A 13,160-nucleotide genomic window follows, 5' to 3' on the forward strand; every position below is an offset into this window, starting at 1 on the left:
CCTACAAAAGATTTTTTTGCTTTAATGGCTTCATTGGTTGCCCATTAAGACTCTCCTAAGTTTTCGACTTCGACGGAGTTGTGCTTAAGTGGTGGGGGCTCCCGAAAGGGGCGTTTTTTCGGTTTTCCGGTTATACCGCGTAAAGGACTTACCCTATCGAAAAGTGGTCTTCATGACGGTTAAAGGGCACTTAATCCTGCATTGAATAAGACCAAATTCATATGTTTTGGACAAACCGTTCTCGCGCTAAAGTTCGGCAAAGTAAAAAATATACGTATAATTAATGACCCTCTCCACGTCCAATGGCTTGTTACCCACATGCTTCCAAGCCTTGTAAAGGGTCGCCTTAACCAGTGTAACCCTAACAAGGCTCACGAGTTTGATTCGCTTATCCTTGTTCGTCCCAGCCGTTCCTTAACTGCGGTTGCTGCACCTCTTCCTGGCACTCTCCTGAACGACTCTGTGTTACCTAATGTGGCTGCCCCTCTTCCTTGTACCCTCCTGTACGATTTCATTGCTTAGCCATATGCCTGGTCCAAGGTTCGACGCCACAAAATCAACTTCGTACGAGTGAAAATAGTTTAAATACTATTTCCCGTGCTTGCAACATTTTTCTTTACTGCTTCGCCTCTATTAGTCGTAGAGCGATTGTATATATCCTATAGCCTTCCTCAATGTATGAGCTATTCAACACAAAAATAATGATTTCAATCAAACTAGTAATTCTTAAGATTAGCGCGTTCAAACAAACAAACAAACAAAATACTCTTCAGCGTTTTAATATGAACTTGTTGTTGTTGATTTTTGGCGTCGAACCTTAGACCAAGCATACGGCTAGGCAACGTAGTCATGCAGGAGGATACAAGGAAGAGGGGCAGCCACAGTAGGTAACACAGAGTCGTTCAGGTGAGTGCCAGGAAGAGGTGCAGCAACCGCAGTTAAGGAACGGCTGGGACGAACAAGGATAGGCGCATCAAGCTCGTAAGCCTTGTTAGGGTTACACTGGTTGAGGTGGCCCTTTTCAAGACTTGGAAGCCTGTGGGTAACAAACCATTGGACGTGGAGAGAGTCATTAAATATACGTATATTTTCTACCTTGCCGAACTTTAGCGCGAGAACGGTTTGTCCAAAACATATGAATTTGGTCTTATTCAATGCAGAATTAAGTGCCCTTCAACCGTCATGAAGACCACTTTTTGATAGGGTAAGTCCTTTACGCGGTATAACCGGAAAACCGAAAAAATGCCCATTTCGGGGGCCCCCACCACTTAAGCACAACTCCGTCGAAGTCGAAAACTTAGGAGAGTCTTAATGGGCAACCAATGAAGCCATTAAAACAATAAAATCTTTTGTAGGAATTATTTCCGATTTAAAAGCTAATTCTACTGGACTATAGGGTGAACAAGAACATGGTCATGACTACTTTAGGAAAATAAGAAAAAATTTAAAGATTTTTTTTTACTTATTTTTCTAAAGTTTTACTAGTAACTTTTCTTAAACCTTAGGAAAAGTAAGAAAAAAAATAGATAGATTTTTTTCTTATTTTTCATAAAGTAGTCACTATGTCCCTACGGCGCCGGTTTATCGTTGAATTTTAGGACACGATGTATATTATTAGTCCCAGGCCTTCTGACCGTATCTTATTTCAACCGGCAGAAAGTGGTGACTGAATTTGTTACGGCGCTTCTTCTCAGCACTTGCCAAACGTTGGTCTCGAAGCGCTGGTAGGGCAGAAAGATTGAGAGATGTGAAGGCTCCATAAGAGCAAAACTTTTAAAGTTTTTTTTTTAATTAGTCTATTTTTTTATTTTTTTTATTATAATATTTGACGATTTGTAAGCACTATTTTTAAGAGGCGTAGATCCTACACCCACTCAATAATACGTACTGGACATACGTAGTAGTGTTTATTGACCACCCTACAGTTGACTACAGTCACTGAGGTCTGTGAACGTAGGCTCATTGTGCTTTTGCCCTACTAATAGAGCTGTATTGTGAAAATAAGTTCTCTTGTTGATATATCATACAGAAAGGCTGGGTACTAGAATCACATAATCAAACTTATAGATGTTTTCTCGGCACCAACAAAAGGGCTGCGGGCCTAATCCCACCTCTCTTTCCCACCCCTGTATAGCCAAGATCTACAGCGCGACCTTCAACGAAACTCAACCAGTGAATATGAAATAGTCCCGAGGGATAGCTTACTGCCTTAAATGATTGATCCCGCAACGAATTTAAGTTCTATATTTAATTTAAATTTAAGTTAAAATTTTTATAAAATTCTGCTAAAAGTATATTTATTAAGTTACTAGCAAAAATTTTGTATCTTGCATTAATTATAGGAAGGTGGGTATTCACACATCTGCAATTCATAGCGATTCTGTTAAATCAAATAAATCTGGGAAAAGTCAACCCGAAAAACAAGAAAAAAATTAAAGCCTAATAATATCAAAAATAAAAAAAAATACAAACATCAGCTTGACACCTTACAGGAAACACCCTAAGAAGGGCTATCCTAAGGTCCGGTTCCCGCCAAAGCGGAGAGGAGTGGTGTTTGAATAACCAATCAGAATTCATTAATACTTTGACCTAACGTTCTATATTACAGTCGCATCACTGCTATCATGCCTGCACCAGCTGCGCACTGAGAACGTGCGACTTGAGGAACACGTCGGCAACCTGCTTCAACGCCGCGACCACTTGTTGGCTGTCAACGCGCGACTCGCCATACCGCTTTCCACCGGACAATATGTAGACGGTGTACAGATGCACACTGGTAATCATCCATTTTGATCGGGCACTTTCAAATAAACAGTAGCAGATGCTTGCTACTGTTTATTTCAAAGTGCCCGCTCTACCGAGATTCGGTTCGTACGCCGTGAGGCAGGTAGAACCGTGGAATGGTGGAGGGATTGTTCGTTTCAACCAAAAGACGGACTGCTGGAGAAACGCCACCTAGACCACCATCCGGATCCGATATACCGCTTACCATCAGACAAACGTAGATGGTGTACGAATGCACGCTGGTAAATATCTAATTTAAGGGCCGAAGGAGGTGATAATGGAAAAGCCCTTATTTGATAATCCACTACTCCTAGCCATCGTCTAAATTGGAACGATGCCAGCGGTCACATCGGAAAAACATATTTGATGGCGGATGGATGTACAGATGCACACTAGAGAACCAAGTCACCTGATACTGTTGGTTTTAACCAAAGAACTTCAACTGTTGGACAAACGACACCTCCAAAGATTTCCAACAGTTAGTCCTGCACAGCTTGCATCCAAGAGGCCTGACTACATACGTCTCCCACCGCACCAGTCACCGCTTGAAGTTATTACGGATGGCTGTAATGGCGGACGCAGTCGCATCCCTGTTCTTCTGTTACGTGTGCTGAGGGAGATGATGATAGAAGAACCTTATGTGATCAACCTGTCATCAGCTTAAAATGATGCTTGCAGTCTCATCCTTGTTCCTGTATTAATAAGAACTACGTTGGTGACCTACAGCGGATAAAACTATTTTAATTAATCCGACACCTCTTATTATCCATTCTATGCGTCATAAAGGTGTCAATGGTCGCAATCCAGCTCTCCTGTGTCCATCACTGGGTATCGTTAATTTATCAGACTTTTAGTTTTTAGCTCTTTTAGTTAAATGATTCATTTTCTTGTATGCGTGTTTGTCATATTGGTTGTCCTTATAAAAAATCCCACTAACATTATAAAGGCGAAAGTTTGGATGTCATGATGTCTGGATGTTTGTTACTCTTTCACGCTAAAATTACTGAACGGATTTTGTTGAAACTACATTATTATTGTTTATATCCCAGATTAACGTATAGGCTATAATATATAACGATACGTGACAAATAAATTTCAATAAATAAATAAGACGTGTCTAAAAGCGCCATCTATCGTCATTGGTTAAAATCTACAGCGCTGGACAAACTACTGTTTTTGACGTTCGTAAATATTCATGTGGTCCCATCAAACGCCATCTATCAACATGATATCTAACGGGGGTAAAACGAGGTCCACGCGTACGATCTCGCGGGCGGCCGCTAGTATAAAATAAAAACAAGAGACATTTCTAACACTTGTTTCGCATGAGTTCTCGACTGTCGACCTTACCACGTAAGTCATGGGTGTATTTTCGCGTGCAGCGTACAACGCCAGCGGAGTCCCGGTATCGGGGCCGCCGGGACCGGACCCGCCGCGTCTGCAGCGCGACAACTCGCAGGTGCGAGCGCCGTCGGCATCCGTGCGAGCACCCGAGACCATCACTTCGGAGCGCCCACACCAGGTACAATAGAATATTGTTTATTTGGCACAATCTGTACTTCTAAAGCCTGGTCCGTGAGCACGTAGAATCCCGTCCAATGACCCCAAGCTACCCATCCTTATCGCTCGCGCGTAATTATGTTGCTGTCGCGACTGTGCGACGCGCGCCCGCAGTGAGTGTGCGAGCGCGACAGCAACATAATTACGTGCGAGCGACAAGGATGGGCAGCTTGGGGACATTGGACGGGATTCTACGTGCTCACGGACCAGGCTTTATACTAATATTATAAATGCGAAAGTAACTCTGTCTGTCTCTCTTTCACGTCTAAACCACTGAACAGATTGTGATGAAACTTGGCATAGAGATAGTTTGAGTCCCGGAAAAGGACATAGGATAGTTTTTATCCCGGTTTTTGAACAGGAACGCGCGTGTTAAAGTTTTTCTGTGACAGACAAATTCCACGCGGGCGAAGCCGCGGGTGGAAAGCTAGTACACAATACAAGACACAGGCACAATACAAGATAAAACATACATAAAAGAACAAAATAAGAAACCTTATCCCAATTAAAATAAAAAAGGTACACAACAATCTCATCATCATCTCAGCCATACCAGGCCTGTTCATCTCCGCGAGTTTACATCGAAAACAAAACACGCACGATGGCCCACCTACAGGATACTATTCGACAAGGCCTCACATACGAGCGAACATTGACTCACGCACGCGTATTCTTGTGTATGATGAAAAAAATAAGGAAAATGGTGTACTAAATACTGTGCAGTATTTAACTGCCTAAATAATAATAAAAACACAGAATGTACTTTTTTAAGTTGCCTGAAGACACTGAGTGATAATTAAATAAGTAATTAATATTATTCATGATAATTCATGCTAAATCATGTATTTCCTCCGCCATTTTCTGCAGTTTGGCACCTCACGTCACATCATTTTACCGAAGTCAGCCCTATATAGATGACCCACGCTGAACTGTCCCGCCAAACTCAATGACAGGGGGGCGCTACCATCGTTCAACTATATGGTTTCCAACATGGCAAAAATCGGAACCAGCGATCCGGTATTGATGGTGGCGCCACACTGTCAATGTCATTGATAGGACAGTTCAGTATTTTGGAACTATAGCTTCGGCGCAGTACCGATCACTGACGTTTGTCAACAAAACGGTGCTTGACTCTTGAGACAAGCTAAATTACACCATAATATTGTTAATGACATTGAGCTTACATTTTTTAAATACCTTCGCGAAGTAAAACTTCTGTACGTAGTACCTACTTATTATTATTCTGTGGCCATACCCGTCCACTGCTGAACATAGGCCACCCACAACGCTTTTCATGTTGCCCGGTTGGTAGCGGCCTACGTCGAACGCCTTCCTGCTAAATTACGATTTCGTCGGTCCTTGTGGGTGGACGACCCACGCTGCGTTTTCCGGTACGCTGCCTCCACTCCAGAGAGCTCATGAAAAATATTTCAGTTGACCAGGGTGTCAACTACCTTATTGTGAGCACACAAGAGTACACTTCAAGAGCGCTTGCTCATTAGGGCGTTAGTAGCGCGACTGCAGCGCGGCAGCGGCGTTTTTATAATGTGAAGGCAGGCATCCGCTGTCATATATGAAATTATCGATAGCGCGTCTGTAGCGCTACTAGTGAAAATACTATAGGTACTCTGATTTTTAATTCGACGGAATTTTGACATTTCAGAAGTGTTGCCAACATTGAAACATTCCCACTAAGAATGGAGAACATTTTCACAAATTAAAAAAGAATCCTTTCTTAAATTTAAGGTTGCAATTGAAAAACTAAGACTTAAAAATGTACTGATCATTTCTAGATGGTTATTTGAGTTTTATTTTTCTATTATTGGACTCCCTGGCCAATAATCCATAGGTTACAAACCTTTTTTATGAAAATCCTTTTGTTAATAAAATCTTAGCTTTATAAAATAGCCAATTTAACAAGATGCCAATTTTATAATCCAAGTTGATTATGATGACGATAATGATGATTGATAAGTAATACATATTTTCGTTTATGATAATGTTGTTTTACTGTGTTAAAAACTCGTTCTTTTCTATTTAATCTCTAAAATGTACATAATAATTAGTGTACATTGAATTCACAAAACAAACAATAGTTCATTCTTGTAAGTTGTACTTGAAAGCGCTCTAAGCAATCTCTATTTCCCTAGCTCATGATGCGGGAGGTGCAGCAAAAGCCCAGCTGAAATGAGTTTCGCGGCGGCGGGGACGGCCGGGGCCCGCCCGCGGTCCCGGACGGGCCCGAGGCGCTGCACGCCGTCCAGACGTACATTATGTACGAGCAGCGGCGGCGGCCCGACTTCTCCATCGACTCCATACTCAAGTACGACCACTAAGCCACCGGAGACCACCCGACGCCCGTAGTTACAGTGAAGTGCGCACGCTCGGCTATACTGCCCGCCAAGTCAACAATATTGCGCCAATATTGTCACTCGCCTGTTTATGAATATATTGCCGCAATATTAACACGCTTGCGGGCCACACGCTGCTCGTTCAAGCACCTATCAATAGTGATATGGACACTGCAATAGATATTGGCATACGCTATGAGATGTCAACACATTATTCATATAATATGTGTATTATTTTAATTGCATATTACCGTATCCGTATAGTATACTCACTCGTATAGATTATCTATTAATGTTTTCACAGCTCATGCTATGTATGTCAGATGACAATTTTAATTAACATATCAGTGCAAAACAGTTTTAAAACAATAGTGTTACAAACCAAAGACAATTACAGCATAATTAGTGGAATACATATTAATAAACAATACATTTTAGCATTAAAAGGCGTCGTTTATACGAATGATTCCGTAACGGTTGTCCGTGTGTGTGTGTAGTGATCTAAGTAAGTGTCAAAGAAAAATATTCCTATGACGGTGAAGTGAAAGCGCGTGGCCTATTTGTAACAAATGTTTGGAATAGTCGTCGAATTCAAAGACTTAATGGTACTATTTGTACAAATAAGCCACGTGTGGTGACGTCTATTTGTCGTTTTATTTCCACCCTCGTCGTGGAAACAATACGTCGAAACATCGACGATTGCCATACAAATGCAGCGCAAACATTAGTAATGCCCATTATGTTTTGTTTGTCTTCGAGGACACCTTACGAAGTAGTCGCGCATTTTTTTTGTATGGTACGTCAGTCGCGTGTTTCGTTACGTCACTCGAGGGAAGGTAGTTTTCATAGTCGATTCTAATTTTTAGGAATTCTGGACCAATAGAAATCGGCAAATGATATTTCACTGAATTCTATTGCAATTGTGATTAACTTTCCTAAAAACTACTACAGGTAGCTTAGATGTATGTATTTTATCTGCAGAATTGCTACGGCAGGGTTGTTGCCAATTTTTGGAAGCAATATTTTTTGACATTGCTATGTGACATTTGTTTCCAAAATCAACCAGATTTACCGTAGTCAAACTGTATGTAGATAATCCAAAGTATGTGTATAGTAAGGCGCTAGGGGACGCGCTGGATAAGATTTGTGTTCGAGTTCCGTATTGTACAGTATGGAGCGTACACAACTATTAACTGTGTAAATATTTTCCTGATTTTATCAGATGTGTCTTACTCCCAAATTGAATCGTTAAAATAAACGATATTTCCGTCTCACTCACGTTTAACACCATGGTTTTTAAATGCTTTTATTAGTCATAATGACTAATTCTTATTACCCCATTTTTAGGGTGGCCAATCCTAGAATGGATGTCGCAGGCAAGCCATCATAATATAAATAGATCATTCTTGATTGAGACACATCTGTATGTATAGCACTTAGAAGATAATAAATGTGAAAAAAGATAAAACTCTTAAAAAAAATCACGACGCAACAGATTTAAATATGGATTGAATGTGTACATACTTCATCCAATTTAATTATTGCGTGATGTAGTTCCTTGATAGCTGTAAAATAGTTTAGGCGGACTCCGTTATAACGATTTCGGTAACAAAAACATTTTAGATCGTATTAAAAACGTACTTTGGAATTCTATTGATTATTACCTGTTGTCCATAATGTTATTTGAATATTATGAAAATAAAATTTTCATTAGAACTTCTTTACTTGAAAATTCTTTGTAACGGAGTCTGATTGGGCATCTTTTGTTTGCGGATGAGTCAGGAAGAAGACGAAATTATTAGTGTAAAAAATTTGGAGCTCGTATGCGACGCGACGTTGCTCCATGCGTACACCGCGCGTGTATCGTTTAATACTCGGCTTAGACAAATTGCCAGGAAACACACGGGTATATACAGAGTGGAATTTTGTAATGCCACCTGGAGGGAAAGTACTCTTAATACTGTAGATAGAAAATTTTACTCAAAGGAAACATTCCTTTATTTTTGAAAAGAAATAGAATTGCATTCAAAGATTTCTAAAAATTTGTTTGCCACACCCGGGAATCGAACCATTAAAATTTGTTAAAAATTACACCCTGTATTTTTATTGCATCGATCGTTAGGGTTAAGTATAAGGATGAAATCTCTTCATCAAACTTGATAAATCAAATGAAAGGAAAACCATGAAATCTTGAGTTATTTTCATTATGTACAGAAAATTGTATGGTATAGTAGAGAATTTTCTAAAAATTTTCAAAAATCTTTGAATGCAGTTCTCTTTCTTTTCAAAAATAAAGGAATGTTTTCTTTCAGTAAAATCTTCTATCTACAGTATTAAGAGTACTTTCCCTCTAGGTGGCATACAAAATTCCACCCTGTATACAGGCATTGTATCTACTGTGCGAACCCCCTTTCAAGACTTGTGGGTCGTAATTCGAGTTACGGCTCAACAGACGTAAGACTGAAGAGCCCGGGATTGTGCCCAAATAAATAAGAACCAATTTTAGGCTTTCATGGATCCAACATATTCGGACAATAAAAAGATGCGAAGACTACTTTCGACGACTGTATCACTTGCGTTGGTGCTGCTAGATTTTAGATACAAAATTACCTTTCAAAATGTATGAATTTCGGTTCACAGAAAAAGTTGAAATTGATTCGCGGCACCAACGACTAATTTTATCGAGACGTAACTTATAGTGAATGTTTTATCTAATCGAAGGAATGTATGCATGGTCTATAATAATATAAAATATTGTTCTATGTTCGATGTTAGGATAAGGGGCATAGTGGAAAGATGAAAAATAGTGAATAGATTTCTTGAGCGAATAAAGACACTACGTCTTGATGAATACGACAGTGAGTAGAACGCAAGCACCCAGCGCCTCGCTAGTCTGTTCTAACGTCGCTGACTGCATTTGTTATACCACTCTTGTTCCTCTTTCCACTATAGCGGCACCACCTGTGCGACAAGAAATATGTGAACTTGTTTCACGTAGTCTTGTATAACTTGATAATTAACATTTACTGGCCTATAATCTAAGTAATCTTTATCGTCTGATTATTGGATTACAAAAATACAGCTATTTATTACATTTCTGTGAACTGTATTTTGGACGATTCTTTTTAAAATTATTAATTATATGTATTAATCATGTCTCGCACTAAATTTCAATGTGTAATTTTTTCGTCAGTTCATGGTCTTAACAATATAGGTGTAATTCATATACTTACATTATATCCTTAATATTGGTGTTGAATGTAAATTTAAATATTCAATATTCTTGCTGTTTAATTAAAGTAAGAAGTGCTTCATACCAAAGCTATCTGTTCCTTAAATATTTAATTTTCATGGGAATTCACTCGTGATAATTTGTCCACTTACGCATAATTTCATAGAAAAAGCCTATTTCTTTTTTGTTTGCTAAACTAAATACCATACATGTTGTACAATAGGAAACATTTCTTAGCAAATATTGTATCTTAAGTTGGATGTATTCAATTCACGCTTATGTCGATGTGCGAATAATTTTCATACAATCTCAAATAAAATATATTTCCTATTTGTGAAGCTTCATATAAGAATTCAATGTCCATAATATAGATATTAAATATTATCTACCGCTTAGTTTATACGAGTGATCCCTTGTAATATTAGAAGTGAAATAGTTACTTTACGCCTCCCGTAAATAAATCGCCGCGCCGTCGCGTCGTCAACATTTTAATAATTTTCACTATGTTTAATTCAGTTTATGATGGCAAAAAGATTATTATACACTTTGTTTTTCTACACAAAGTACTTAGCATGCGGGTAGAAAATGGTGCGATGTATACGAGTACAGTTAGGATCATAAAATCACCTTTTGTATTCATGCCCAAATTATCCAATTAGTGCCGTCTTTTTAGCGTATAATAATTTAATTAAGTTTAAAGTCTTATATTTTTTTACATTTTGGTTTAGTTTAAGCTACATTGTAAGAGGTTACTTTTTTACATTTTAAAAGTGATGAATGATTCATCACTAACTCTTAACAATGTATATTTACGTTGATATACATTTTTAAATAAAATCTTGGGATTTTATTGTGTATTTTTAGTGCGCATTGAAGCATCATAGTGACACGGCAGTATCTCTGTTAGTCGTTTAGAACCTAGTCTGCAATTTTTTCAGTAGGCAAACGACTTTTCATACAGAATCTTGACTGAAAAAATACCCATAATTTCGCTGCACTTGCTATTCTGATATATTTAAAACGAAAAAAGATTTTCAAGCAAGTCTTGACACAAAATGAATAAGTTGTTTATTCTTTTCCGACTAAAAACTGATAGTTTGTCATTGAGCAGTGAAGCTTTTAAAAATAAAGTAAAGCGCGAACAACATTTGTTAATATTTGAACTTCACCACTGCTTCTGAAAAATAGAACGAGACGACAGACGACTCGTGATGTAAATAAAGTAATTTGTTTTTAAGCTTTTAAAAAATCATTCTCGTCCCAATAAAATGTACGGAGATATTGCTGTGTTGTATGATTCTTTACAGTTCGATTGCAGATTAGATTTAGTTCAACGTGTCTGATGTACCTATGATATCTATTTAGTTTAACTTTATATATTAATGTCATTCAACACATACATATCGTATAATTTTGCTCGTTAGTGATCAAATCTTTTTTTTACCCGACTGCGCCAGAAAGAGGGTTATTATAATGCAATGTCATATTTAAAAAAAATATTTGAGTTTGTGTTATGGTGCTTAGGTTTTCTATTAATAGTTTAGAAAAGTTGTTTCCAAAAATTAAAAAGATCGAATAATTTCACGTATCTTCTCTTGCCGCTCATGGCAGTTATACCATTTACTTTTGACACTGAGGGTGCCATGGACGCTGGAGTTCAAATCGATGCAGTTTACACTGACTTCAGCGAGGCATTCGACACTGTTGTTCATTCATCATAACATTACATATGTATGTACTTATTTAAAAACAACAGTTACATGCAGTGTCGGGTCCCTTGCTGAGTTAGTTTAGGTTTAACTTTTCAATGGGAGATGGAAAATAAATGTACCGTAGTGATATATCTCGTCTACAATTTTTGCAAAACGCTCGTCTCCTAAACTCATATCAAAATGACCACAAGACTGTTATGAATAGTGCCAAAATTATGAACACACGTGTGTTTTAAAGTCAGTCCAATCTGCAATCGAATATAAAGGATATTATTGATTTTAAGATAACCTAGTTTAAGGCCAATATAAACTTGTAATGAAGTGATCTCAGTCGATTGTGCTGGTGATGGTGACCTCGGTCTCCGAAGTCGAGCGCGTGGTCTTAATGGAAGGTATACCGAACCACACTCGACATCGGAATTCCTAGGTAATGTAAGGAAAGTTGAAAGAAAAGTTGGGGAACTGTATGATACGGCGACGTTTGACATCTTCGACACAGAACAGCAATTTGTACAATTAGTTAATCCTAAGGTATACCTACCTCTTTTTTATTTGACGTTAAAATCATGTGGAACGTTTTTTTAAATCTATTTGTTCTTTATTTTACTTGTTATAAGTTTGCATAGTACTTACGATATTACGTAGGAGTCCTGTGTCGCAGGTAGTGATCAAGCCGTCTCATAATAAAAATTGACTGATTGTGTGTAATTAACTAGATGTAACACCTGTGCACCCATTTATGTTTCAATGTGGTAACTGCATTTATTGTTAAATCTTTACAGTCAATTAGGACAGGCTATAAGACCCTTGAATAAATTACATCTGGAAATTAAGTCTTTTATTTTGGTTCCTAGACGTCTCCATTTTGTGATTAGAGTGTCCCAAAAAAATCAGTTTTTTTTTCAACGCAAACCCTCTAATTAGGTTTAAATGGTGTCTTGGTGGAAACCGGGCCTAGCACACAACACGTTCCACTTTTATAGATCCAACGTTCGTAGATGATTATAATACATAGGTTGCCAAACATTGCATTCGATGACTGTGAGGTTACTGACAGTGGATGGAGGACTGGAGGCGTATTCAGCGGGGGCAGGAGTGTCTTTAAACTATACTGTTGTGTATTATTAATACTCATTACAAGGTAGGTATACCACAGATAATACTGTATTGTACTATGACTATGATACATAAGAGTAAGTATGTAGGTATGTAACAAACTCTGGCCCTTTTCGACTAAACTTTTATCCGATAATAACTCCTGGTTGGTACCTATAACCAGTATAACTGGCACATTGACAGTTTCAGTATGGAAAATATGTCAAAACTGACATTTTAAATTCTAAACTTGGATTAAATTCTGAGATTAGTAATATTTACTCTTGTTTGGTCGAATCTACCCTAAATCAGATCACTTCTGAGCGTAATTAACCTAATTTACTGTTAAAGGGCAAACCGTGTAACGTCACAGCCTATTTGGTAGGTACAGTCCACGCGTACGGCGAATCATAGAATAACTAGATT

At 38.3% G+C, this 13,160-nt stretch overlaps 1 protein-coding gene across 1 annotated transcript in view; it reads left to right on the plus strand.

The window, feature by feature from the left end:
* The window catches only part of LOC135087045 (proline-rich protein 36), a 53,628-nt gene extending 41,160 nt beyond the window's left edge, over positions 1-12,468 (plus strand). Inside the window, exons 39-41 of the mRNA XM_063981893.1 lie at positions 2,609-2,776; positions 4,167-4,306; positions 6,495-12,468. Of these exons, the coding sequence (XP_063837963.1) occupies positions 2,609-2,776; positions 4,167-4,306; positions 6,495-6,530 (344 nt within the window). The 3' untranslated portion in view covers positions 6,531-12,468. The remainder of the gene's footprint in view (positions 1-2,608; positions 2,777-4,166; positions 4,307-6,494) is intronic.
* The last annotated feature ends 692 nt before the right edge of the window (positions 12,469-13,160 follow it).

The sequence above is a fragment of the Ostrinia nubilalis genome, chromosome Z (assembly GCF_963855985.1).
Source record: "Ostrinia nubilalis chromosome Z, ilOstNubi1.1, whole genome shotgun sequence".
In the NCBI taxonomy this organism is placed as follows: domain Eukaryota; kingdom Metazoa; phylum Arthropoda; class Insecta; order Lepidoptera; family Crambidae; genus Ostrinia; species Ostrinia nubilalis.